The 26,328-nt window shown below is 39.9% G+C and overlaps 1 protein-coding gene across 1 annotated transcript in view; it reads left to right on the forward strand.

Annotated features, from left to right (window-relative positions):
* The window catches only part of LOC126162794 (GPI transamidase component PIG-T), a 136,336-nt gene that overhangs the window by 29,012 nt on the left and 80,996 nt on the right, over window positions 1-26,328 (forward strand). Inside the window, exons 3-4 of the mRNA XM_049919514.1 lie at window positions 4,059-4,293; window positions 14,096-14,182. Coding sequence (XP_049775471.1) covers window positions 4,059-4,293; window positions 14,096-14,182 — 322 coding nt within the window. The remainder of the gene's footprint in view (window positions 1-4,058; window positions 4,294-14,095; window positions 14,183-26,328) is intronic.

Raw genomic sequence — 26,328 nt, forward strand, 5'->3', positions numbered from 1 at the left:
TCTAACCGAACACCATAAAGAGCAAAGGAGAACCATCTGTGTGGAATTGCTTGCTCGCCATGTGGCTGAGGATGACAATTTCTTGTCAAAGATTGTTACAGGCGATGAAACATGGGTTCATCACTTCGAACCTGAAACAAAACGGCAATCAATGGAGTGGCGCCACACCCACTCCCCTACCAAGAAAAAGTTTAAAGCCATACCCTCAGCCGGTAAAGTCATAGTTACAGTCTTCTGGGACGCTGAAGGGATTATTCTGTTCGATGTCCTTCCCCATGGTCAAACGATCAACTCTGAAGTGTATTGTGGTACTCTTCAGAAATTGAAGAAACGACTTCAGCGTGTTTGTAGGCACAAAAATCTGAACGAACTTCTCCTTCTTCATGACAACGCAAGACCTCACACAAGTCTTCGCACCCGAGAGGAGCTCACAAAACTTCAGTGGACTGTTCTTCCTCATGCACCTTACAGCCCCGAACTCGCACCTTCGATTTCCATATGTTTGGCCCAATGAAGGACGCAATCCGTGGGAGGCACTACGCGGATGATGAAGAAGTTATTGATGCAGTACGATGTTGGCTCCGACATCGACCTGTGGAATGGTACCGTGCAGGCATACAGGCCCTAATTTCAAGGTGGCGTAAGGCCGTAGCATTGAATGGAGATTACGTTGAAAAATAGTGTTGTGTAGCTAAAAGATTGGGGAATAACCTGGTGTATTTCAATGCTGAATAAAACAACCCCTGTTTCAGAAAAAAAAAATGTGTTGCATTACTTATTGAACTGCCCTCGTACAATTTTATGCTTTTTTGTGAGGAGGGTTTTTATCCCACAGTCTAAGAGTGAACATCTGGCCTTAGCTCCCAGGCCTCCACCCAACCTCCATTTTAACTCTTCCTCACTCTTTCTTTGCTGTCTGTTGCCACCAATAATAGCTCCAACGTATGATAGTTGCTGAAAAGTTTGTGGGACAAAAGTTGCATGGGACAACGGGGGCCATAATATGACTTTCGTTTTTTGTTGCTATGTTGGATCATGTCAGAGATATGAAGGTCAACTTTGTTTTGTAAATGGGATGCTATAGTTTTGTTCCTATTTTCTGAGAGCGGACATTGAGACAAATCCAATGATGTGTAACAGTAAGGTCTTTGAAAGTCAGCGAAGGTCACAAAGGTGGCATGAACATTGATTTACAGAAGGTGTTCAAAGTAATGACCATTGCTATGAATGCAGTGCTGCAATCTTCTTATCATGGATTGAATAGTGTTCCTTATCACATTGGCACTTATCGAAGTGTATGCACTGACAATTCTCTCTCGCATATCTTCAGGTGTAGTTGGAATGTCTTTATAAACAATGTCTTTTTACGAATCCCAATAATAATAAAAAAGAAAAAAAAATATCCATAGGCATCAAGTCTGGTGAATGAGCCAGCCATGACACATGTCCTCCGTGTCCAATCCAACAATTTGGGAATTGTCTCTGCAACTCATTTCTAGCCATCAGTAAAAAATGTGCCAGACACCCATCATGTTGATACCACATTCTGTTCCTTGTTCCTAAAGGTATTTCTTCCAATAACGGACCTATTGTTTCTTGCAGGAGTGTGGTGTACTTCCTACCATTAAGATTTCCTTCGATGAGGGGTCTATAATTCTGTCCTCCAGAATACCACACCATACATTCACCGACCATGGTTTTTGGTGTGCAACTTGCTGCATACAATAGGGATTTTAAGTTGCCCAATAATGCATGTTGTGAGAATTGACATTTCCATGGTTTGTGAATGTAGCCTTGTCAGTAAATAAAATCAAATTAGTAAATGTGTCATCCCTCTAAATCTGAAGTTGAGCCCATCGGCAGAATTCAATATGACACATACAATCCATACCAGTTAATTCTTGGTAGAGACTGTTACAGTACAAATGATATTTATGGCGATGCAGAACACGAACAACACTACTCTGGCTCATGCCAGATTCCCTTGCGATTTTACGTGAACTAACACAAGGATCTCGAACCACAGTGGCGAGAGTACCGATTCCTGTTTCCTCATTAGTAACTTTCCTTTGCCAGATATGTTTCAGATGTGTTAAAGATACAGTTGTTCTCAGTTTGTCATACAAATATTTAAATGTACGACATTTAGAGTGAGTACGTTCAAGATGTCTTTCAGCATATAAGTCTCTAGCTCTCACTGAATTTCATTGTCATTCTCCATAAATGAGAAGCATATCGACTTATTCTTCGAAACAATGCATCATTCACATTCGCTTGATTCGACGTTACTAGTCTTACTGTTCCTATTAGTGTTGTATTGTGAAACCATCGAATGGTGTTTACATGTTAATGGCATGTTAGATGGATACGCTGTATTCGGCGAATATTTATTATTTGCATGATATACGAAAGAGAATTGTCAGAGCATGTGCTTCGATAAGTGCCAAAGTGATGAGGAATACCACTCAATCCATGTAAGAAGATTGCAGCACTGCATTGATACCAGTGGTCGTCACTTCAAACACCAAGCGAGGTGGCGCAGTGGTTAGCACACTGGACTCGCATTCGGGAGGACGACGGTTCAATCCCATCTCCGGCCACCCTGATTTAGGTTTTCCGTGATTTCCCTAAATCGCTTCAGGCAAATGCCGGGATGGTTCCTTTGAAAGGGCACGGCCGATTTCCTTCCCCATCCTTCCCTAACCCGAGCTTGCGCTCCGTCTCTAATGACCTCGTTGTCGACGGGACGTTAAACACTAATATCCTTCTCCTCCTCCTCACTTCAAACACGTTCATGCCACCATTCTGACCTTCGTTGACTTTCAAAGATCTTATTGTTGCACATCATAGGATTGATCTTGATAGCTGTTATCAGAAAATAAGTACCAAACTATAGCACCCCATAAAAAAAAAAAAAAAAAAAAAAAAAACAAAGTTGACCATATCTCTGATAAAGCCCCACCTAGCAACAAGAAACCAACATCATATTATGGCCCCCATTGTCCCATGCAATTTTTTTGTTCCACAAACTTTTCAGCTATCGTACTTTTGGAGGTATTCTAGGTGGCAACAGTTAGTGACTTGCCTTGTATATGAACCATAATAAATTCCGTGTCCTGCTTCTAAATAAATACAGGTAAAAAAAATATAGAAGCTCCATTTGCATGTAATGATTGGATAATTCAGCCGTTATTTGCATCTCAACAGATGTGAACTATACTTCTAAATGTTATGGTAATATTTGATATGTAATATATTGCCAAAAATAATCCAGTTACAATTTTAATTACTAAACATAATGCTAGTAATAGTCCAAAATTTCATTAGTTCTTGCTGGTAAATCAAGTAAAGAGTAATTAAGAATTTTAATTAAAGGGTGACTGAGTGAAGTGGTGCTCTGATTAGCACACTGGACTTGCATTCGGGAGGATGACGGTTCAAACCTGCATCCAACCATCCTGATTTAGGTTTTCTATGATTTCCCTAACCTTTCCCCATCCTTCCCTAATCTGATGGGACCAATGATCTTGCTGTTTGGTCCCCTACCGTGAATCAACCAACTAACCAACCAATTTAAAGGGTTTCTCAGTCATAAGGGCTTACTTAATAGTATAATTATCTTATTTTATGGATATATCCTTGATTAATATTAGTAATTAACTGTTCAGGGAGTTGTTACCTTTGTCACTCCCATTATTTAAATGGTCAAATGTGCATTTAATTCGTATTCTGTTTTGTCAGTGGTGCCTCTGTTAAATAACATCTGAATTTTCATGTCGGCAAGTGGTATCCGTAAAGTAAACAATGCGGTGCTTCCTAAAAGCTTCCTGTCAGAGAGATTGCAGTAAAAGCTGGAACACCAAAGAGAAATTGAGGAGAAAAGTTTAATTGTGTGTTGTGAATTTGGACAAGTTTACTCTTTCTGTATTAATTGAAAGTCATATGCTACTTCTCATGTAGTTTTTGGAATTTAGTTTATAACATTATAAAAGAAAGTAAGGAAATAAGGAGTATTTAGAGTAATTTTGATTACTACTTTGTTATATTTTGCGTTTCAGCATTGATAAGCTGTGGAAGGAACTGACGGGTGCTCTCTCTGGTCTGCTTTGTGCATCCTTGAATTTTATTGACAAGTCCAATAGTCTACAGCCTGAATACAGCCTCAGGCCATCTGGTGTGACACTTGATAAACAGTTGAATTCTAGCCTGCTCCGATATGCTGCCCTACCGAGGGAAATTGTATGCACTGAAAATCTGACACCGTGGAAAAAATTACTTCCTTGTGAATCAAAGGTACAGATTGGTTTTAAGTTTAATTTATCACACAGTAATCATATTCAGAAGGGATTTATAATGCATATTTCAGTGTACACAATGAAATCCATTTTTACATTCATTTCACTGACTGATTTTTGTATGATCTAGAATAGCAGACACACCGATTTATGTAAACTCACTGAAAAATTTGGAACTTGGTTGTGGCTGATACTTAACTGGTTAACTGTTAAATAAGTAATATGTCAGTCCGCATGTGATCTTTGAGTAGTTTCCTTGATTTTTTATATAGTTATGTGACAGTTTGTTCTGATGTATTTGGGCGTATGATACTAATTATCAGTAGTGAGTTATTTCCTGTGATACTGTGTTGTCGTCATCAGCTACCACTCATTTTCGAATACATGTTTCTCTCCTGAGGTCTCTTGAGGGTATCGTCATCTCTGTAGAAGGGATTGGGAAGTTGTGAGACCAATTGGTGCCTAAAACAAGTATCTACATATAGTACACTTGATTATAGGTCAAGGAAGTGAATGAATTTGTTGGAGTTTCTGCCCCTTAATTGTGTTTTTTGTAATCGTATTTGAACAAATCAAGTAAAGCAGATGTAATTAAATGCCAGAAGATGTTATCTTCTAGCAGAGTGTCCAAAGTATTTTAAATTATGTTTGTGTTCTTATGGTCCTTTTTGAACAACACATGGCTGTATTTTAGAAGTACATTAAAAGGTCTTTTGATAATACTGAACTCATCATAGAGGAAGTCTTACTACTTATGCTGTTGGTTTGGCCAATCCATGCAAGCCTGCAGGTATTGATGGCACACTTACATTTCCTTGGGAATTATAACTTGATTATGTAGTTCCTCTATTTCATGATCATAATTGACTGAAGCTTCTGCACTTTCAACCACACAAGTTTCTTGTCATCATGATGATAAGTGTCCACATGTCATATCCAACCCACAGTAGTGTTGATATGACTATTGCCTGCTTCTGTTGTGTATGAAACAAGGAAACAGTGTAAACTCTTTTTAATCATACTTTTTGTAATCTTCCCATTATTCATCATGAATTAATAAATAAACCTATCATCAACCCCAAGGTTTGAAAACTGCAGATCTTTAGTAAGCAACCTTTTTAATTACATACTGTTTGGTATTTGAAGTGCAAGAAGTACAATGTTGGACATTACAGAGTTCACAAAAGTGGTACTTGAAGCTCTTGACAAGGATGACTGTGTTACAGGTAGATTCTTAGGTTTGTCCAAGGCTTGTGAAACTGTTGACCATAAAAATACTACTAAACAAGCTAAAAGCAATAAGTAAAACAAGTGGTTCTAGTTGTACCTGGAAAATATGCACTTCAGCACAAAGATGGAAAACAACTGTTGCATAAAACAAAGATGACAAATCTAGAGATTGTGTAACAAACACAAAAATTTTTGGGGCTGGATATTAATGGTCATTTAACATGGAACAAACACACGAAGATACTAATAAAGAAATATGATCAGCTTGTTATGTTCTTAGGATTCGACCAGTAAATTCCAGATTCTTTAAAGAATTAAACTTCCACATATAAAAGAGCTTCAAACTTCTGATTACTTTACAAATTAGCTAATATGTCAAATTTTTGACATTAAGCATATAAGTGAGAGCTGGAGGTAGCGATTTTTGTGTGTGTGTGTGTGTGTGTGTGTGTGTGTGTGTGAGAGAGAGAGAGAGAGAGAGAGAGAGAGAGAGAGAGGTGTGCTTGCTTGTGTGAATGTATGCGTGTTCTCCTTTCTGACAGAGGCTTTGGCTGAAAGCTCAATGTGAAGCATTCTTTTTGTTGTGCCTGTCAGTAACTCAACATGTTATCTTTATGATGTATAGCAATCTATCGTTTTTCATAATATTGTTGGCATTCCAACCCGGACTTTCCATGGTTTGATTAAGTGAGAATAAGTGTAAAAAAAGAGATTTGAAATTATGTTTAAAGTTTGTTGGAAGTCACAAAGTACTTTCATTATGAAGCACTAGTTCAGTATAATCTTGATAATTTGCACTCTGTTTTAAACGACAATTAGTTTTTCGCACATCTCAATATTTATGACATCAAATCCCCTGACCTATTTGTCGAACAGTATGATATATATGAATAGTGTCTGCAAAGTGTATTGTAACGGAGTTAGTAGTTAAGTACTAATAAACTAAAGTGTTATACCCGGCATCAGTTTCACTGCACGAGCAGCGAAAAGTAGTAAACAATTAACTTTCTTTCTTTCATCATTTTGTGTGTTTGGGGGGAGGGGGAGCCCTCGGTAAGAAACATTTTTGAAAAGGTTTGAAATTATATCTATAGTTTCTTGGAAGCTGATAAGTGCTCTCATTCTCAAATACTGGATGAATATAGTGTGGGTATTTGCTCATGGTCAGCTAAGCTCCCTCATGGCACACACACAGTCCAACTGTAATCCTTTTCATACTATGTTAAGCCTTTAGCATAAGATTATACTTCTTAATGAGTGGATAATGGCAGCATTTAAAATTTTTAAATTTGGTTAGTAAATATCTGAAATGTTGAGAATCAAATTTTTGTTGTTCCTGCAAGCTGTTAGATAGGCAACTGTCAACTGGGATTGTGCACGATGAACCATCAACCAAGTTAGGCGATAAGCAAAATAGATCTTCAATTTGGAAGAGCCAGTGTCTTGGGGTGACATACTATTCCAATGTACACTCAATTCTTTTCTGGGGGTTGAAGGCACAAAATATTTACATGGTTTTTAAACTGTGGAAAAGAGCCATGAGTATAATACCTAGGAGTATTAATCAGACTCTTTGTAAGTAACTATTCAAAAAACTGAACAATGGATCCAAGATAAACTAACAAAAATATGGAAAGGATAGATTGCTACTCGCAATATAAAGGAGGCGTTGATTATCAATGCCCGCCCCCTCTGTGGTGAGTAGCAGTCTAACCTCATCATATTTTTAAAAAAACTGGGCTTCCTTCCTGCACCAAGTGAGTACATCTATCAGTCTGTTGCACAGATCAGGAAAAAACGTTACTAAGTGTTTCACTAACCACTTTCTACATAATTACAGAAGAAGAACCAAGGAAAAATGAATTAAAAACTGAAAACAACACTTGCTGTTGGGGAATAAAATTGTATAATAAATTCCCCGAGGAGATGAAAAAGATTACTAAAATATATCTGTTTAAACAGCAACTAAATGTAATGTTTACTACTCAGTTAAAGATTACTTAGAGGGCTCAGAGTAGTAGTTAATAAAGAAAGGCACTAACAACAGGACTCCGTCACATTACAATGCATGTTCACGTTGTAATGCTGTTACAGGGAAATTGTGTCAAATTCTGCAGTGCATGGTAGTAATGACACTCTCCCTAGCTCAACATCTTGCTCATCAAAGGGAGGTGGGGGGCAGAGGAGGGTGTCGGATGCAGTCTGTTTTTCAGGCAGACTGAGGGGAGGACATGAAGATTTGCAGGGGCATAGGTGAATGTTAATGGGCATGTAGTTGGTTTTCCGAACGTAGTGGAGGAGTGCAAGGGACATAGCAGCATGTTCGTGGTCCAGAGGTCACCAGCAGGTGTCTTTATTGTGTTCAGTGCTGTATTGCAAAACTGTTTTATATTATTAAGTTATGTGGTGCAAATTGTATGTAAAAGAACATTGTACAATAGGGACTAATCAAATCAGGTAGGGCAGTTGCTAAGACACTGACCTCATATTTGAGAGGAATGAGTTTGCTGTGTCCAGCTATCCTGATTTAAGTTTTCTGTTTTTATATGAATCATTTCAGGCAAATGCCAGGATGGTTCCTTCATGAAGGCCATATCTGACCACCTGTCCTATCCTCAAAGAACCCTACTTATACAGTCTGTATGTATGTAAATTGTAAGCTATTGATTTCCATTGTAATATGATGACAAAATGAGAAAATTCTTGGATGAGTAAATAAAATAAAATCAGACATGGTACTTTTATAAGTGATGAGATCCTTGCCTCCCTCCAACCTTTGAAATAACTTACGCAGACAGTTATAAGAGGACCTACAGTTGAACTTGAACTCTAAATCAAGATAACATTTAGCATTTTTCATACATACTTATCTTTGGCAGAGGTAAAAAATAAAGTGAAAGGAAAAAAAAATTCTAGTACTTATTGTTATGAGGCAAAATTCTAAGTACGGCCAATAAGCAGATATAAAAATAGAAAAACTATCGTACTCAAGTTGCAAATCATCCACCTGTAGTGAGGACGAGGGAAAACAAAAATGAATGGACATGTTTATCGGTGGTGCTGGCAATTTTGCCACCTGAAAGTAAATACTGACCAGCCATTCTGTCTCCTTGCAATTCTGTAGCTTTTGTAAGTGGATTTTCATTGTAATAAAGAAATAATTCAAAGATGGACTAAGAACTGAACTGTGAATTTTTGTAAATGTTTTAATTTTAACCCCCCTATCATATCAAATAATGGTTGGAATAATGACAGTATTATGAAAAGGATAGATTGCTACTGACCATGTAACGGAGATGATGAGTTGCAGATAGGCACAATAAAAAGATTGTCAAGCAAGTAAGCTTTCAGCCAAAAAGGCCTTCACACACACACACACACACACACACACACACACACACACACACACACACACACACACGCGCGCGCATGCACGCACGCGAGACTACTGTCTCTCTTCTGGCTTCAGCAGCCAGAAACAGTGGTCGTGTGTGAGTTGCATCTGCATGTGTATGTGTACTTTGTCTAATTTATAAGAGGGCCTTTTTGGCTGACAGCAGACTTGCTTGACTGTCTTTTTGTTATGTGCCTATCTGTGACTCAACATCTCCGCTATATGGCCAGTAGCAATCTATGCTTTTCATAGTATTGCCACCACATCATATATTACATGCAACTAAATATTTGTAATTTAGATGTTGATACAAAGATCCTTATTTGCTTTAATCTGCATTTCCAAAATATAATTTGGAATGCAGACTCCATAGGGTACTCAATATAGCCTTGAAAATATTATATGAGGGGCCCAGTGGAAAAGGGGACATGCCACCAAAGTATATTGTGTCAGGAAATGGGAATTAAGGAAATATGATTTTTTATAGTAATATGAACTCCTGCTGTGATACCAACAGTTGTTACAGTAAGCAGATGGTGTTTTGCAAATTGTGTTAAATATTAGGCCACTTTATTACAATTTAAAGTACAGAAAATGAAATGCTTGTCATGTAGACACATTACATAACACACCATCAATAGTCAAACTCTTCATCAATGTTTTCCTGTTCCGTTGAATCGTCACTACCATCACTTATCAATGACTGATAAAAATTTGAATATATTGGAGGCACAAATTGCTAAACAAGTGCATCACTGCCGTTCAGTTTTGACTCATTTGAGTCACTTTTCAGAGCACTATATGTAGCTTCAGCTTTCTCAAGGTGTAGTGTGATGCCCGTGGATTCACTGGGACTTCATCTGTATTTTTAAGATCTTCACAGTACAAACTATACATTCCAGCAATTGAGTGAAGAGATTCTGCGTTCTATTGTAGTGCGATGTGTACCTTGAAAACATTTCGATGTGATTTCTAACCTTATTTTTTCTCTCGTTATCAATGGCATGAGGTCTGTTAGAATGCTGGCCTCTTCTATCCTGTCAAGGTGTATGTACAGATACATATATTGTAGATTCATGACTCTCAGTTCATTGTTATGGACAGTCCTCAAACATTTAACAGAAATGGCATAAACGGCTAAAATGCGGCCCTACACATTTCCGCCTCAGTAACTGGAGTGTCTTGAATAAAATACCTGAAAGAAACCTTGTCTGGCTTACTCTTAGAACCTTCCTCTTCCTTGGATATACTTTTTTGCACCTATTAGGTTGCACTAATCCAGATAAATAAGCATTGTGCTTGTTATAATCTCCCAATTGATAAAACTCTAAACATTACTTCCTTCTGTCGTTCATTCAGTGTTGAGTATTTGCAGAAACTAGTTTTGCAGCATGGGTCAGTGGCATTACAAAACACTTTCTTGGGCTCAATCTTATTTTTTCAGGATTTATTTTCTTTTCCATTGTTTCTTAACCTTTGTAAAGGCAAAGAGTTTGGGCAGAGATGTCAGTCGAGGCGGAAGTACAGAGGCAAAGATGTTGTTGAAAGACAGGTGAGGTATGAGCGGCGGCAAATTGAAATTAGAAATTAGCTGAGATTGAGGCCTGGCGGATAGCGAGAAGAGAGGATATGCTGAAGGGCAAGTTCCCATCTCCGGAGTTCTGACAGGTTGGTGTTAGTGGGAAGTATCCAGATAACCCGGACGGTGTAACACTGTGCCAAGATGTGCTGGCCGTGCACCAAGGCATGTTTAGCCACAGGGTGATCCTCATTACCAACAAACACTGTCTGCCTGTGTCCATTCATGCAAATGGACAGTTTGTTGCTGGTCATTCCCACATAGAAGGCTTCACAGTGTAGGCAGGTCAGTTGGTAAATCACGTGGGTGCTTTCACACGTGGCTCTGCCTTTGATTGTGTACACCTTCTGGGTTACAGGACTGGAGTAGGTGGTGGTGGGAGGGTGCATGGGACAGGTTTTACACTGGGGGCGGTTACAAGGGTAGGAGCCAGAGGGTAGGGAAGGTGGTTTGGGGATTTCATAGGGATGAACTAAGAGGTTACGAAGGTTAGGTGGACGGCGGAAAGACACTCTAGGTGGAGTGGGGAGAATTTCATGAAGGATGGATCTCATTTCAGGGCAGGATTTGAGGAAGTCGTATCCCTGCTGGAGAGCCACATTCAGAATCTGATCCAGTCCCGGAAAGTATCCTGTCACAAGTGGGGCACTTTTGGGGTTCTTCTGTGGGAGGTTCTGGGTTTGAGGAGATGAGGAAGTGGCTCTGGTTATTTGCTTCTGTACCAAATCGGGAGGGTAGTTGCGGGATGCGAAAGCTGTTTTCAGGTTGTTGGTGTAATGGTTCAAGGATTCCGGACTGGAGCAGATTCGTTTGCCACGAAGACCTAGGCTGTAAAAAACCTCAACTCCTTTGGTTCCATCAGATTCATCTGGTCCTACTCTAAATCCCATGCCACTTTCCTTGACGTTGACCTCCACCTGTCCAATGGCCAGCTTCACACATCCGTCCACATCAAACCCACCAACAAGCAACAGTACCTCCATTATGACAGCTGCCACCCATTCCACATCAAACGGTCCCTTCCCTACAGCCTAGGTCTTCGTGGCAAATGAATCTGCTCCAGTCCGGAATCCTTGAACCATTACACCAACAACCTGAAAACAGCTTTCGCATCCCGTAACTACCCTCCCTCGCTGCGATGGAGCACTTCCTTTCATGCCGATCACCTGCCACCCTACCTAAAACCTCCTTCCTCATTACCTTAGCCAGCTTCATCCTGACCCACAAAACTTCACTTTCGAAGGCCAAACATACCAACAATTAAAGGGAACAGCCATGGGTACCAGGATGGCCCCCTTGTACGCCAACCTATTCATGGGTCACTTAGAGGAAGCCTTCTTGGTTACCCAGGCCTGCCAACCCAAAGTTTGGTACAAATTTATTGATGACATTTTCATGATCTGGACTCACAGTGAAGAAGAACTCCAGAATTTCCTCTCCAACCTCAACTCCTTTGGTTCCATCAGATTCACCTGGTCCTACTCCAAATCCCATGCCACTTTCCTTGACGTTGACCTCCACCTGTCCAGTGGCCAGCTTCACATGTCCGTCCACATCAAACTCACCAACAAGGAACAGTACCTCCATTATGACAGCTGCCACCCATTCCACATCAAACGGTCCCTTCCCTACAGCCTAGGTCTTCGTGGCAAATGAATCTGCTCCAGTCCTGAATCCCTGAACCATTACACCAACAAGCTGAAAACAGCTTTCGCATCCCGCAACTACCCTCCCGACCTGTTACAGAAGCAAATAACCAGAGCCACTTCCTCATCTCCTCAAACCCAGAACCTCCCACAGAAGAACCCCAAAAGTGCCCCACTTGTGACAAGATACTTTCCGGGACTGGATCAGACTCTGAATGTGGCTCTCCAGCAGGGATAGGACTTCCTCAAATCATGCCCTGAAATGAGATCCATCCTTCATGAAATCCTCCCCACTCCACCAAGAGTGTCTTTCCGCCATCCACCTAACCTTCGTAACCTCTTGGTTCATCCCTATGAAATCCCCAAACCACCTTCCCTACCCTCTGGCTCCTACCCTTGTAACCGCCCCCAGTGTAAAACCTATCCCGTGCACCCTCCCACCACCACCTACTCCCGTCCTGTAACCCGGAAGGTGTACACGATCAAAGGCAGAGCCACGTGTGAAAGCACCCACGTGATTTACCAACTGACCTGCCTTCACAGTGAAGCTTTCTATGTGGGAATGACCAGCAACAAACTGTCCATTCGCATGAATGGACACAGGCAGACAGTGTTTGTTGGTAATGAGGATCACTCTGTGGCTAAACATGCCTTGGTGCACGGACAGCACATCTTGGCACAGTGTTACACTGTCCGGGTTATCTGGATACTTCCCACTAACACCAACCTGTCAGAACTCCGGAGATGGGAACTTGCCCTTCAGCATATCCTCTCTTCTCGCTATCCGCCAGGCCTCAATCTCAGCTAATTTCTAATTTCAATTTGCCGCCGCTCATACCTCACCTGTCTTTCAACAACATCTTTGCCTCTGTACTTCCGCCTCGACTGACATCTCTGCCCAAACTCTTTGCCTTTACAAATGTCTGCTTGTGTCTGTGTATGTGCGGATGGATATGTGTGTGTGTGCGAGTGTATACCTGTCCTTTTTTCCCCCTAAGGTAAGTCTTTCCGCTCCCGGGATTGGAATGACTCCTTACCCTCTCCCTTAAAACCCCACATCCTTTCGTCTTTCTCTCTCCTTCCCTCTTTCCTGATGAAGCAACTGTTGGTTGCGAAAGCTTGAATTTTGTGTGTATGTTTGTGTGTCTATCGACCTGCCAGCAGTTTCGTTTGGTAAGTCACATCATCTTTATATATATATATATAATGTACTGTTGTATTTTGTTCATGGGTAACATTAATAGCAACACCTATTGCCGCCATCTTGGAAACATATGAACAACATTTGAGAAATCCTTTCTGATTGTCTTTCCGGAACCAAGTCAACCCATCAGTCGAATCGACTCGTGAGACACAGAAATACTGTTGGCATGGGCCTCTTTTCCACTGGGAATGCATCAGTCCTGAATAACAGCAAATATAATATGCTCTCTTTAAAGGAATGGGCACATGCCACTGCGCTACAAGTTCCCACCTACAACACTAGATGGCATCGGCTGTCTTCCTGTACCAAAATCACAGTGGCATGTGCCCTTTTTCCACTGGGCACTTGTTTGTCGCATACATTATGCAAAAATAAGTAATTAATTCTAGCATATTTAGTGTTGTATTAATGACACTGAATGTACTAGAATTCATTACTGGGTACAGAAACGTGTGTTTTCATTTTAAGTGAGACTCTTGAGCTACATTTCAGTTTAGAAAGTAATATCTATGAAAATGATGTTGAACATCTGAAATTACTACTAAATAGAGGTGAAAGAAGTACTGTGAGCAAAAGTTCTTTTCTGTGTTCACTTTAATTAAATTTCTATATCTTTGTAATTAATTAGAATTAGTCTTCCTGGTTTTGTCCCTGAAATATAGACGTAACTGTAGTTAACATTACTTTCTCACATGTTGAAACCAACCTCTTATTTTGCTTTACTGTATTGTCTTTTTTATTCCACAGAGAGGTTTGGCAACACTCTTAAATGCTGGGTTTATACACAATACAAATTACCATTCTCTAGGAGTTCACCTCAGACCAATTTGCAGGGTATGTATCTGTTTATGCATTATGATAATGTTTTTGATTTTTGCTATGAACTTGGAAATCATAATATTCAAGCAGACTCAATGCCATAGATTTAGCAGAGAGCAACCATCCTCCTCATTTTTTTTACTTGAAATACCAAACCCAACACTGGCGCTATGAAAGGCAAGATTTATTTATTATGATTACAAGTTAAAAAAGACCCACGTCGCTTGGTCTTTATTGTAATTTGTTTTCTGAGAATATTCCAGATTAAGCAAAAATATTGTAAAAATGAGCATTCAGAGGTATCATAATAATGTTAGCATTTCATGCTCATAAATACTCTTGAACGCTCAGAAATACTCTTAATTACTTTTGAAGATTTCTTTGTGACCCCTGACTCGAGCTCGTTGCTTTCTTAATTGAAAGATTCATCTTGTTGCATTCCACATATAGCATGATGGTTCATCAGCATATGGCAGTGTTCTTGTAAATGGATCATTTTGACAAAGTTGGAAAAATGTAATTAATGTTATATTCACAGCTGGTTCACTGCCTACTCTATCTGCAGAGTCTTTTGTAAGAATATGTGTTGACCATTTTCTAAATGCACTGTTTATCAACTACTGCTGGTTCTTTATCATGTATTGGGAAACCCAATATTCGCTAAGCCCCGTCATTACAATTTATATATCTGCCTATTTGATACTGAAATATAATATTGTATGGAAAGTTCTGTATGAGAATAACAAATTACTTAGGAATAAAGGAGACGACTCACCGGAAGGCAGAACACTGTCATTGACATGTACACAAGCAAAAGGTGTAGAGCTTTGTTAGTTTACAGAATGAAATTCCTTTCTCATACTGTAACACACACACACACACACACACACACACACCTGTCTCCCTACACTGTGCTCAGTCAACAGAGCACAATGTAGGGAGACAGGCGTATGTGTGATGTGTGTATGGGAGGGGGGATAAACGCATGCGTTTCTCCTACAGCTATAGAAAGGAATTCCATTCCCAAAGCTAGCAAAGCTCTGCACTTTTTGTTTGTGTACCTGTTGGTGACACAGCGCCTCTGCCTTTTGGTAAGACATCTCCTTTATTCCTAAATGATTTGATACTGAAGTATTTCGTCTTTTGAATGTTATTTGCTGTTGTCTCTGGTTATTGTGAACACACCCATATCATTTCCTTTGTGAACAATCCATATCATTCCCTGTGTTAATATATTTGCACACACGCTTAATTGAGTTCACTGAGTTGCAGTATCCCATATTTTGTGTGTGCTTGGAATATTTTTTGAAAGAAGCAAATTGTATTGAACCACCCCTGATTATCTAAGTCTCTCTCTTGATTATCCTGTGTTAGTATTTTGGCAATTTTTGGTACTCTGATATCCATCTCCTGTTTGTGTCTCATTTAAGTATGATCTTGCATATCACTTTGTCCTCCCCCCATGAACCATGGACCTTGCTGTTAGTGGGGAGGCTTGCGTGCCGTACTGTAGGTGCAACCACAACATAGGGGTATCTGTTGAGAGGCCAGACAAATGTGTGGTTCCTGAAGAGGGGCAGTAGCCTTTTCAGTATATGCAGGGGCAACAGTCTTAATGATTGACTGATCTGGCCTTGTAACACTAACCATTGACCTTGCTGTGCTGGTACTGCGAACAGCTGAAGCAAGGGGAAACTTACAGCCATAATTTTTCCAGAGGGCATGCAGCTTTACTGTATGGGTAAATGAAGATGGGGTCCTCTTGGGTAAAGTATTCCGGAGGAAAAATAGTCCCCCATTCAGCGCTCCGGGCGGGGACTGCTCAGGAGAACGTCGTTATCAGGAGAAAGAAAACTGGTGTTCTACGGATCGGAGCATGGAATGTCAGATCCTTTAATCAGGTAGGTAGGTTGGAAAATTTGAAAAGGGAAATGGATAGGTTAAAGTTAGGTATAGTGGGAATTAGTGAAGTTCAGTGGCAGGAGGAATGAGACTTCTGGTCAGGTAAATACAGGGTTATAAATACAAAATCAAATAGGGGTCATACAGGAGTAGGTTTATTAATGAATTAAAAAAAATAGGAGTGCAGGTAAGCTATTACAAACAGCATAGTGAATGCATTATTGTATCCAAGATAGACACAAAGCCCACGCCTACCACCGTAGTACAAGTTTATATGCCAACTAGCTCCACAGATGACGAAGAGATTGATGAAATGTATGATGAGATAAAAGAAAATATTCAGATAGTGAAGGGAGACTAAAATTTAATAGTCATGGGTGACTGAAATTCGATAGTAGGAAAAGGAAGAGAAGGAAACATATTAGGTGAATATGGAATGGGGGTAAGGAATTAAAGAGGAAACCACCTGGTAGAATTTTGCACAGAGCATAACTTAATCATAGCTAACACTTGGTTCAAGAATCATGAAATGAGGTTGTATGCGTGGAAGAGGCCTGGAGATACTGGATTGTTTCAGATATATTATATAATGGTAAGACCGAGATTTAGGAACCAGGTTTTAAATTGTAAGACATTTCCAGGGGCAGATGTGGACTCTGACCCCAATCTATTGGTTATGAACTGTAGATTAAAACTGAAGAAACTGCAGAAAGGGGGGAATTTAAGGAGATGGGACCTGGATAAACTGAAAGAACCAGAGGTTGTAGAGAGTTTCAGGGAGAGCATAAGGGAACAATTGACAGAAATGGGGGAAAGAAATACAGTAGAAGAAGAATGGGTAGCTTTGAGTGATGAAATAGTGAAGGCAGCAGAGGATCAAGTAGGTAAAAAGCCGAGGGCTAGTAGAAATCCTTGGGTAACAGAATATATATTGAATTTAATTGATGAAAGGAGAAAATATAAAAATGCAGTTAATGAAGCAGGCAGAAAGGAATACAAACACCTCAAAAATGAGGTCGACAGGAAGTGCAAAATGGCTAAGCAAGGATGGCAAGAGGACAAATGTAAGGATGTAGAGGCATATATCATTAGGGGTAAGATAGATAATGCCTACAGGAAAATTAAAGAGACCTTTGGAGAAAAGAGAACCACTTGTATGAATATCAAGAGCTCAGGTGGAAACCCAGTTCTAAGCAAAGAAGGAATGCAGAAAGATGGAAGGAGTATATAGAGTATCTATATACAAGGCCGATGTACTTGAGGACAATATTATGGACGTGGAAGAGGATGTAGATGAAGATGAAATGGGAGATATGAAACTGCGTGAATAATTTGACAGAGCACTGAAAGACCTGAGTCGAAACAAGGCCCTGGGAGTAGACAACATTCCATTAGAACAACTGATGGCCTTGGGAGAGCCACTCCTGACAAAACTCTACCATCTGGTGAGCAAGATGTATGAGACAGGCGAAATATCCTCAGACTTTAAGAAGAATACAATAATTCCAATCCCAAAGAAAGCAGGTGTTGACAGATGTGAAAATTACCGAACTATCAGTTTAATAAGTCACAGCTGCAAAATACTAACACGAATTCTTTACAGATGAATTGGGAAAATAGTAGAAGCTGACCTCGGGGAATATCAGTTTGGATTCCGTAGAAATATTGGAACACGTGAGGCAATACTGACCTTGCGACTTACCTTATAAAATAGATTAAGGAAAGGCAAACCTACGTTTCTAGCATTTGTAGACTTAGAGAAAGCTTTTGACAATGTTGACTGGAATACTCTCTTTCAAATTCAGAAGGTGGAAGGTTAAAATACAGGGAGCGAAAGGCTATTTACAATTTCTACAGAAACCAGATGGCAGTTATGAGAGTCGAGGGGCATGAAAGGGTAGCAGTGGTTGGGAAGGGAGTGAGACAGGGTTGTAGCCTATCCACGATGTTATTCAATCTGTATATTGAGCAACCAGTAAAGGAAACAAAAGAAAAATTTGGACTAGGAACTAAAAATGCATGGAGAAGAAATAAAAACTTTGAGGTTTGCTGATGATATTGTAATTCTTTCAGAGACAGCAAAAGACCTGGAAGAGCAGTTAAACAGAATGGACAGTGTCTTGAAAGGAGGATATAAGATGAACATCAACAAAAGCAAAATGAGGATAATGGAATGTAGTCGAATTAAATCTGGTGATGCTGAGGGAATTAGATTAGGAAATGAGACACTTTGCTATTTGAGGAGCAAAATAACTGATGATAGCCAAAGTAGAGAGGATATAAAATGTAGACTGGCAATGGCAAGGAAAGCGTTTCTGAAGAAGAGAAATTTGTTAACATCGAGTGCAGATTTAAGTGTCAAGAAATCGTTTATGGAAGTATTTGTATGGAGTGTATGGAAGTGAAATGTGGCCGATAAGTAGTTTAGACAAGAAGAGAATAGAAGCTTTCGAAATGAGGTGCTACAGAAGAATGCTGAAGATTAGATGGGTAGATCACATAACTAATGAGGAGGTATTGAATAGAATTGGGGAGAAGAGAAATTTGTGGCATAACTTGACTATAAGAAGGGATCGGTTGGTAGGACATGTTCTGAGGCATCAAGGGATCAACAATTTAGTATTGGAGGGCAGCGTGGAGGGTAAAAATCGTAGAGGGAGACCAAGAGATGAATACACTAAGCAGATTCAGAAGGATGTAGGTTGCAGTAGGTACTGGGAGATGAAGAAGCTTGCACAGGATAGAATAGCATGGAGAGCTGCGTCAGACCAGTCTCTGGACTGAAGACTGCAACAACAACATATCACTTTGTACTCTTTTCGTTACTAGTGCATGGTGAATTCATATCTACTCTTCCACATGGGCCATGAATCATATTTTCACTCTTATATAGTGTAATTCTGTTCAAATTGCTCGATCAGTTTGATTTGGACAGATTTTTTCATATGACCGAATTAAATTATATGAATGAGATGATCCTCATTTCTGCAATTTGAGTGTGTACATCCAGCATCTAATGGTTTCAAAAATATGTTACTTTTTAATAACAACCGCAAATCTTATTTGTTTGTATAGAAAAACTCAAGCTATTATGTCATGAGAGCCCATAGGAGCTTGTCTTTGATCTACAACCATTATGAATTGCAAGTGAATGTTATGGATAAGTCAGGGTGATCACATTTTCTTCAGTAGGTCATAGCATCTAATGTATACTCATGCGTGTATCGTGGAATTCAGTCATAAGTTGATGGTAAAATCACTAGTCTTCCAATGTCATCAACGTTGCCATCCTTTGTGAATGTATCTCTCAAGTGAATATACTCTTCTGTATGGAGTTTCTTTCTGTTCTACCGTATGAATATCATTTGTTTTTCCTCTCCTTTTGCTTATATGTCAACTAAAAAACACTTTTTAGATAAATTATGGGAATTGGTAATATGAGCATGTTCCTAGTTGTCTTTGATCGTTATGTGATACATGTAAAATTCTTTCAAAGTTACTTCTTTTGTTTGTTTCCTCATTTGTATTTAGGTTCACTCGTTAAAACGGAAATGGTGACTGTCATCTCATCTTTGAAATTTAATGGATGTGTAAGTGCATCATAAAAATAAAGTGTTTTTGTGATACATTGTAATCTTTACCTGCTTCATTGAACAATTATATCACAGCTTGTGTACTTACCGTTGACAATTACATTGGCAATTATTTTTAACTTGAGTTCTCCAACTGCTCTTATCTTATCTTTTGAAGCTACGTATGCTTTTCATTCTCATCTGTTTCCTTGTTTACAATTCACAACTAACAAAATCTCCTCATCTGCGTCTACATAGATACTCCGCAAGCCACTGTAATGTCTATGGTGGTGGGTACCCTGTACCACTACTTGTCATTTCCCTCCTGTTTCAAGCACAAATAGAGTGAGGGAAAAGCAACTGTCTGTACGCCTCCGTATGAGCCATAATTTCTCGTATCTTATTTTTGTGATCCTTACACGATGTATGTTGGCAGCAGCAGAATTGTTTAGCAGTCAGCTTCAAATGCTGGTTCTCTAAATTTTCTCAATAGTGTTTCCTGAAAAGAATACCGCTTTCCCTCCTGGGATTACCATTTGAATTCCCGAAGCATCTATGCACCACTTATGCTTTGTTCGAACCTACTGGTAACAAATCTTGCAGCCCTCCTCTGAATTACTTCCATCCAACCTCGTACAGATCCCAAAAACTCGAGCAGTACTCAAGAATAGGTCACACCAGCATCCTGTATGTGGTCTCCTTTACATGTGAACTGCTCTTTCCCAGAATTCTCCCAGTAAACTGAAGTCGACCATTTGCCTTCCCTACTACAGTTTTCACATGCTAGTTCTACCTCATATTGCTTTGCAGTATTATGCCCAGATATTTAAATGACTTGACTGTGTCAAGCTGGACACTGTATCCGAACATTACAGCTTTGTGCTTCCTACTCATCCGCATTAATTTACATTTTTCCTCACTTAGGACTACCTCCCATTCATCATACCAACTGGAAATTTTGCCTAACTCATCTTGTATCTCCCTACAGTCACTCAACTTTGAAATCTTTCTGTACACCACGGCATCATCAGCAAACAACCACAGACTGCTGCCCATCCAGTCCGCCAAATCATTTATGTATATACAGAACAACAGTGGTCCTATCACACTTCCGTGGGGCACTCCTGATGGTGCCCTTTCAGCATACTGTTAAATGTTGATATTACTTAATACACCTGTCAATCGTGATGGGGGCTGGAGGGTTCCACATCATACAGCCCCCATGGGTCTGCGGAGCTGGGTTGCAGAGTTACAGCAGCACTCATGGACAAACCAAGCTTATATTCATTGTATATTTTTAATGGTTTACTTAATAATTTATTCTTTCTGTTATGGCTATGGAAATTCCAGGATGAGAAGAACAAACAAAAATAGGAAAGAAGAGCAGACATTAGTTGCAGAGGAGTCATCAGCAGTAGCTAGTAATTCAGAGGAGTCATCAGCAGTAGCTAGTAATTAAGGCTTTCTAAAGTAATGAGAGACGTACAAAGAATTAAATCACAGATTGACTTTAATAGCAACAACTATTTTAACATTTTCTCTGGATATTTTTGTCATTCCCCAAACATTTCATCCCTTTAACCACATACTGTGAGATTATAGGAAAACTATTTGTTTTCCATTGAAATCCAGATATTATTTTTTGCTGTATGTATTTAGCATGTCTTAGATGGTGTGGTGCTTTTAGTATGTGTAAAATGCACTGTTTGACTTCATTATCAAATTATACAATCCATGCATTTGTACTGTGTTTTTGCATGATGGAGCATTATCTTTTATAACAAATACTTGTCAGCAAAATCTCATATGAGATTCACTTCTTCACAATGTAAAGTTATAAGTAAACTAATAAGACTTCATCTTTAACCACTTTTGATGATGTATTGTGAGATGACCATTTGTTCCTTCACACGACAAATATGTAATTTGTAAGGTTACTGCTACCCAAATATTAATATGTGCATACGAGCCTAGCTATCAACATCAGTGTTGTATGAGAATAATTAAAACTACACCTGTGGCCGCAATAATTGATGGCTTTTCACTTACGTTTACCAGGACTCTTGGCAGAGTTGTTGGCAAATGGTCATGATGAATGATTGTTTGGATCAGTCAAGAGAATTTGACTTGAGATGATTCATGTGTCGATAAGAAAGTTGATCATGCAAAATGATTCAAGGTTTAGTTAATTTGCTAATCAGATGGTTCATTTAAGAGCAGTGACACATACCCTTCAGTGAAGCGTAGGTATAGTAGAAAACATTAACAGTAAATGATTATCATCAATCGGAAAGACAATTAAATGAATTTCACGATTCATACTGCATCCTGTTTTAAGACAAGAGGCAAGGAAGAGAGTGGCAGTCAGCAAGAGTATAAAGGATGGAACAGTATGAATTCTACTGGCATACATCTAACGATCAGCCCACAGACTTTGCAAAGAACTGTGCATAATAAATAAAATATTAGAATAACTGGAGTATTCCTTACTCCATATATTCTGATTTTCTCACTCATTTCTTATGGTTGTTCACTTTCTAGTAGTGGTTCCTACAGGTTATTAGTAATTTTGTTATTATTTTCCTGTGTAATTGAAAATAAGTCTTTTCTCAGTTGTCAAACTATTAAACACTACTGCTTTCCACAGTTGTTAAGCAGTACAAAACTACGCCCCCCACCTCCCACAGTCTCACAACTCTTTTGTATGTGCTGGGAAAATGTGATGCCCCATTGCTTGCTGTACTACTACTTCTTCTGTGCTGTGTGCCTTTTGTTCTACCAGTTTCTCTTAATATATTATGCAAGTTGGCAACCTTTATGTTTCAAGGAGCCAAATGCTATGTCCTCATTACAAATTATAAAGGATGGAAGATCGCCAAAGAGATCTGTCACCATAGGAATCTGGACAGGCAAGCAAAAGATTAGTTGGCACAAGAGCACTTTAAATAAATATATTTTACTCAGCTTCTTGTAGAAGAACTGTTACACTGATGACAAATTGTGGCAGCTATGGCTAGCTATAAGCAGAGGCCTGACACAGGTGTGCATCTATGGACACTGAATAAGGTAATTGGATAGATAATCTACTCACCAAGAGTAGATTATAATTAGGCAAGCTTGCAGAGCCAGTGGCTCCTCCTTCAGGCAGAAGGGTTGAAAGGGAAGGAAGAGGGGTGAAGGAAAAGGACTGGAGAGGTCTAGGAAAAGGGGTAGATTTCAGGAAAGTGACCCAGAGCCGCGGGTCATGGGAGACTTACTGGGCGGGATGAGAAGAAAAGACCCATCTGGTAAGTCTCCCCAGTTCCCTGGTGGACTCAGGAATGCCAAGATGCAGTTTGTCCACAGAGATATGCTCTCCCTGTCTTTGAATGCTGGAGAACTGTAACTGTTATAAACAAATGTATGCAAAGAACCGCCAAGTTAGCAGATATAGCAAAAAAGTGTCTAGCATCTGTTTTTGTTAACTCTCTTAACCATTTTACTCCCTCTTCTTTTGTTTGGGATAAACTTTGCCGTGTTGCTGGCAAAAAGGTCAATCTTTCAACACTTAGTATGACCACTGTGGGTAGTATCATTGTGGATCCTTCCCAATTCTATTCAATACCTCCTCATTAGTTATGTGCTCTAGCCATCTAATCTTCAGCATTCTTCTGTAGCACCACATTTCGAAAGCTTCCATTCTCTTCTTGTCTAAACTATTTATTGTCCATGTTTCACTTCCATACAGGGCTACACTCCATACAAATACTCCCAGAAACGACTTCCTGACACTTAAATCAATACTCGATGTTAACAAATTTCTCTTCTTCAGAAATGCTTTCCTTGCCATTGCCAGTCTACATTTTATATCCTCTCTACTTCGACCATCATCAGTTATTTTGCTCCCCAAATAGCAAAATTCCTGTACTACTTTAAGTGTCTCATTTCCTAATCTAATTCCCTCAGCATCCCCAGACTTAATTCGACTACATTCCATTATCCTCGTTTTGCTTTTGTTGATGTTAATCTTATACCCTCCTTTCAAGACACTGTCCATTCCGTTCAACTGCTCTTCCAAGTCCTTTGCTGTCTGACAGGATTACAATGTGATTGGCGAACCTCAAATTTTTTTATTTCTTCTCCATGGATGTTAATACCTACTCCAAACTTTTGTTTCCTTTACTGCTTGCTCAATATACAGATTGAATAGCATCGGGGAGAGGGTACAACCCTGTCTCACTCCCTTCCCAACCACTGCTGCCCTTTCATGCCCCTTGATTCTTACAGCTGCCATCTGCTTTCTGTACAAATTGTAAATAGCCTTTCGCTCCCTGTATTTTACCCCTGCCACCTTCAGAATTTGAAAGAGAGTATTCCCGTTAACATTGTCAAGAGCTTTCTCTAAGTCTACAAATGATGGAAACGTAGGTTTGCCTTTCCTTAATCTAGCTTCTAAGATAAGTCGTAGGGTCAGTACTGCCTCACATGTTCCAATATTTCTACGGAATCCAAACTCATATTCCCCGAGGTCAGCTTCTACTATTTTCCCAATTCGTCTGTAAAGAATTCGTGTTAGTATTTTGCAGCTGTGACTTATTAAACTGATAGTTCGGTAATTTTCACATCTGTCAACACCTGCTTTCTTTGGGATTGGAATTATTATATTCTTCTTGAAGTCTGAGGGTATTTCGCCTGTCTCATACATCGTGCTCACCAGATGGTAGAGTTTTGTCAGGACTGTCTCTCCCAAGGCTGTCAGTAGTTCTAATGGAATGTTGTCTACTCCCGGGGCCTTGTTTCGACTTATTCATCATTATGAGGGGGTAGGGCTGTTTGGAGGAGGAGACCAAACAGCAAGGTCGTCGGTTTCGTCAGATTAGGGAAGGACAGGGAAGGAAGTTGGCCATGCCCTTTCAAAGAAACCATCCCAGCATTTGCCAGGAGCGATTTAGGGAAATCACAGAAAACCTAAATCTGGATGGCCGAACGTGGGACTGAACCATTGTCCTCCTGAATGCGAGTCCAGTGTGCTAACCACTGCTCCGCCTCACTCGGTCATCATTATGACCATCTGCCCCAAGACCAGATGACATTCACATTTAGAGATTGCAGAACTTACTTCCTGATGGGAAGTGCTTTCTCCCCCATACACACAGTCGTGCCTGGATAGGCTTCCTGTTTCCTACATAGTGGTGTGAAGCTAATGTACAGCCAAACTTGGCAAGGAGAGACACCTTGCTTCCAGCTACTGTCCCATTTCCTTTACCAGTAGTGTCAACAAGATAATGGGAAGTTGATATGGTAGTCAACCGACATTGTTAACAAACATTCGCTGCAGCTTTTGTAGACATCACTCTGCAGCTAACCATCTTCACAGACCTGTTCACTCCATCGATAACCTCAGCATGTCATGATTGTCTCTACTCCAGATAAATCATCAGTATTAATTTTTGGGGAGCCAAAGGAATTCCTGCCACTAACCTTGCAACTGGATCCAGCTGCACTTCTGTTTGAAATTCTTGAGGTTAACGCTTGATAGAAAACTATGTTGGTCTCTAATTTATCGTACTTGGCAGCAGATTGTGTCTGTTTTCTGAAAAGTTGTACACACTCTAAGTGTTACCTCATGGCGAGCAGATGAGGCAGTCCTTTGTTTCCATCAATCATTAGTGCAATTGAAGCTGGACTATGGGTGTGTAGTCATCTGCACGGCCATCCATGTTGCATCATGTTAACACAATTGATCATTGCAGAATACGTTTGCCCATTTGTGTGTTGCCTACCAGTCCAATTGTGAGTTTCTATGTGAAAGCTGCCAAACTGCCATTGTCATTCCTGTGCAGTGTTTGCCACTGGAGCTATATTTGTCAATTGTACTGTATCTCCAACCACCCATATTACTCTTCTTTTTGTGATAACTCCCATGACCATCTACACGGCATAAGTTATGCTTCCCTGTCACCCCCTAGAGGTGTGTTGTGCCTTTTTTTTACTTCAGAATCTTACTTCACTTCCAGAGAACTCTTCTCTGGGTTTGATCATTCACTCGACATTTCTGGAGTTTCACACACAGCTTTGGGACAGCACCTTCATTTATACCAATGGCTTGAAGGATAACTGCCGTGTGGGACATGCCTTAGTTGCCAGTGAACAGTGTTTTAGGTATTATCTTTTAGACCACACTGCTCAATTTTTACTGCAGAGCTTTTTGCTCTTTATCAGACCACCTTGTACATCTAGCATCACAGTCTTTTAATGCATTGAATGTTCAGATTCCCTCAGTGCTGTTCAGTGCCTCTGAGCACTGTACCCGTAGCACCTTTTAGTAACACTGATCCAGGATTACTCAAGCGGCTGTTGCTGCTACTGCTGCTGTTGTGTGTTTGTAGAGATTTTGGGGTTGCAGCCGGTCATAATAAACTTAGAAGGACCACATCACCTGGCAGCAGTGCCCTTGCTGGTGGAACTGCTAGGATCAGCTGTTTTTGGTGTTGCCGCTCGCCATGGTTATCAGAGTATTCTGGCATCTTCATCTGGAACTCCAATAACTGCGGTGAGCAGCAATACTGAAGACAGTTGATCCTTGCAGTTACACCAGCAAGGGTGCTGTCACCGTGATTCTGACACGTGTGCGGCAATACTATCAGCATTTTATATAAGAGGGATTGGAGAAAGTCTTCATCAGTCTTAGAGAGCTCTCCTGAAGGT

The sequence above is a fragment of the Schistocerca cancellata genome, chromosome 2 (assembly GCF_023864275.1).
Source record: "Schistocerca cancellata isolate TAMUIC-IGC-003103 chromosome 2, iqSchCanc2.1, whole genome shotgun sequence".
Taxonomy (NCBI): Eukaryota; Metazoa; Arthropoda; class Insecta; order Orthoptera; family Acrididae; genus Schistocerca; species Schistocerca cancellata.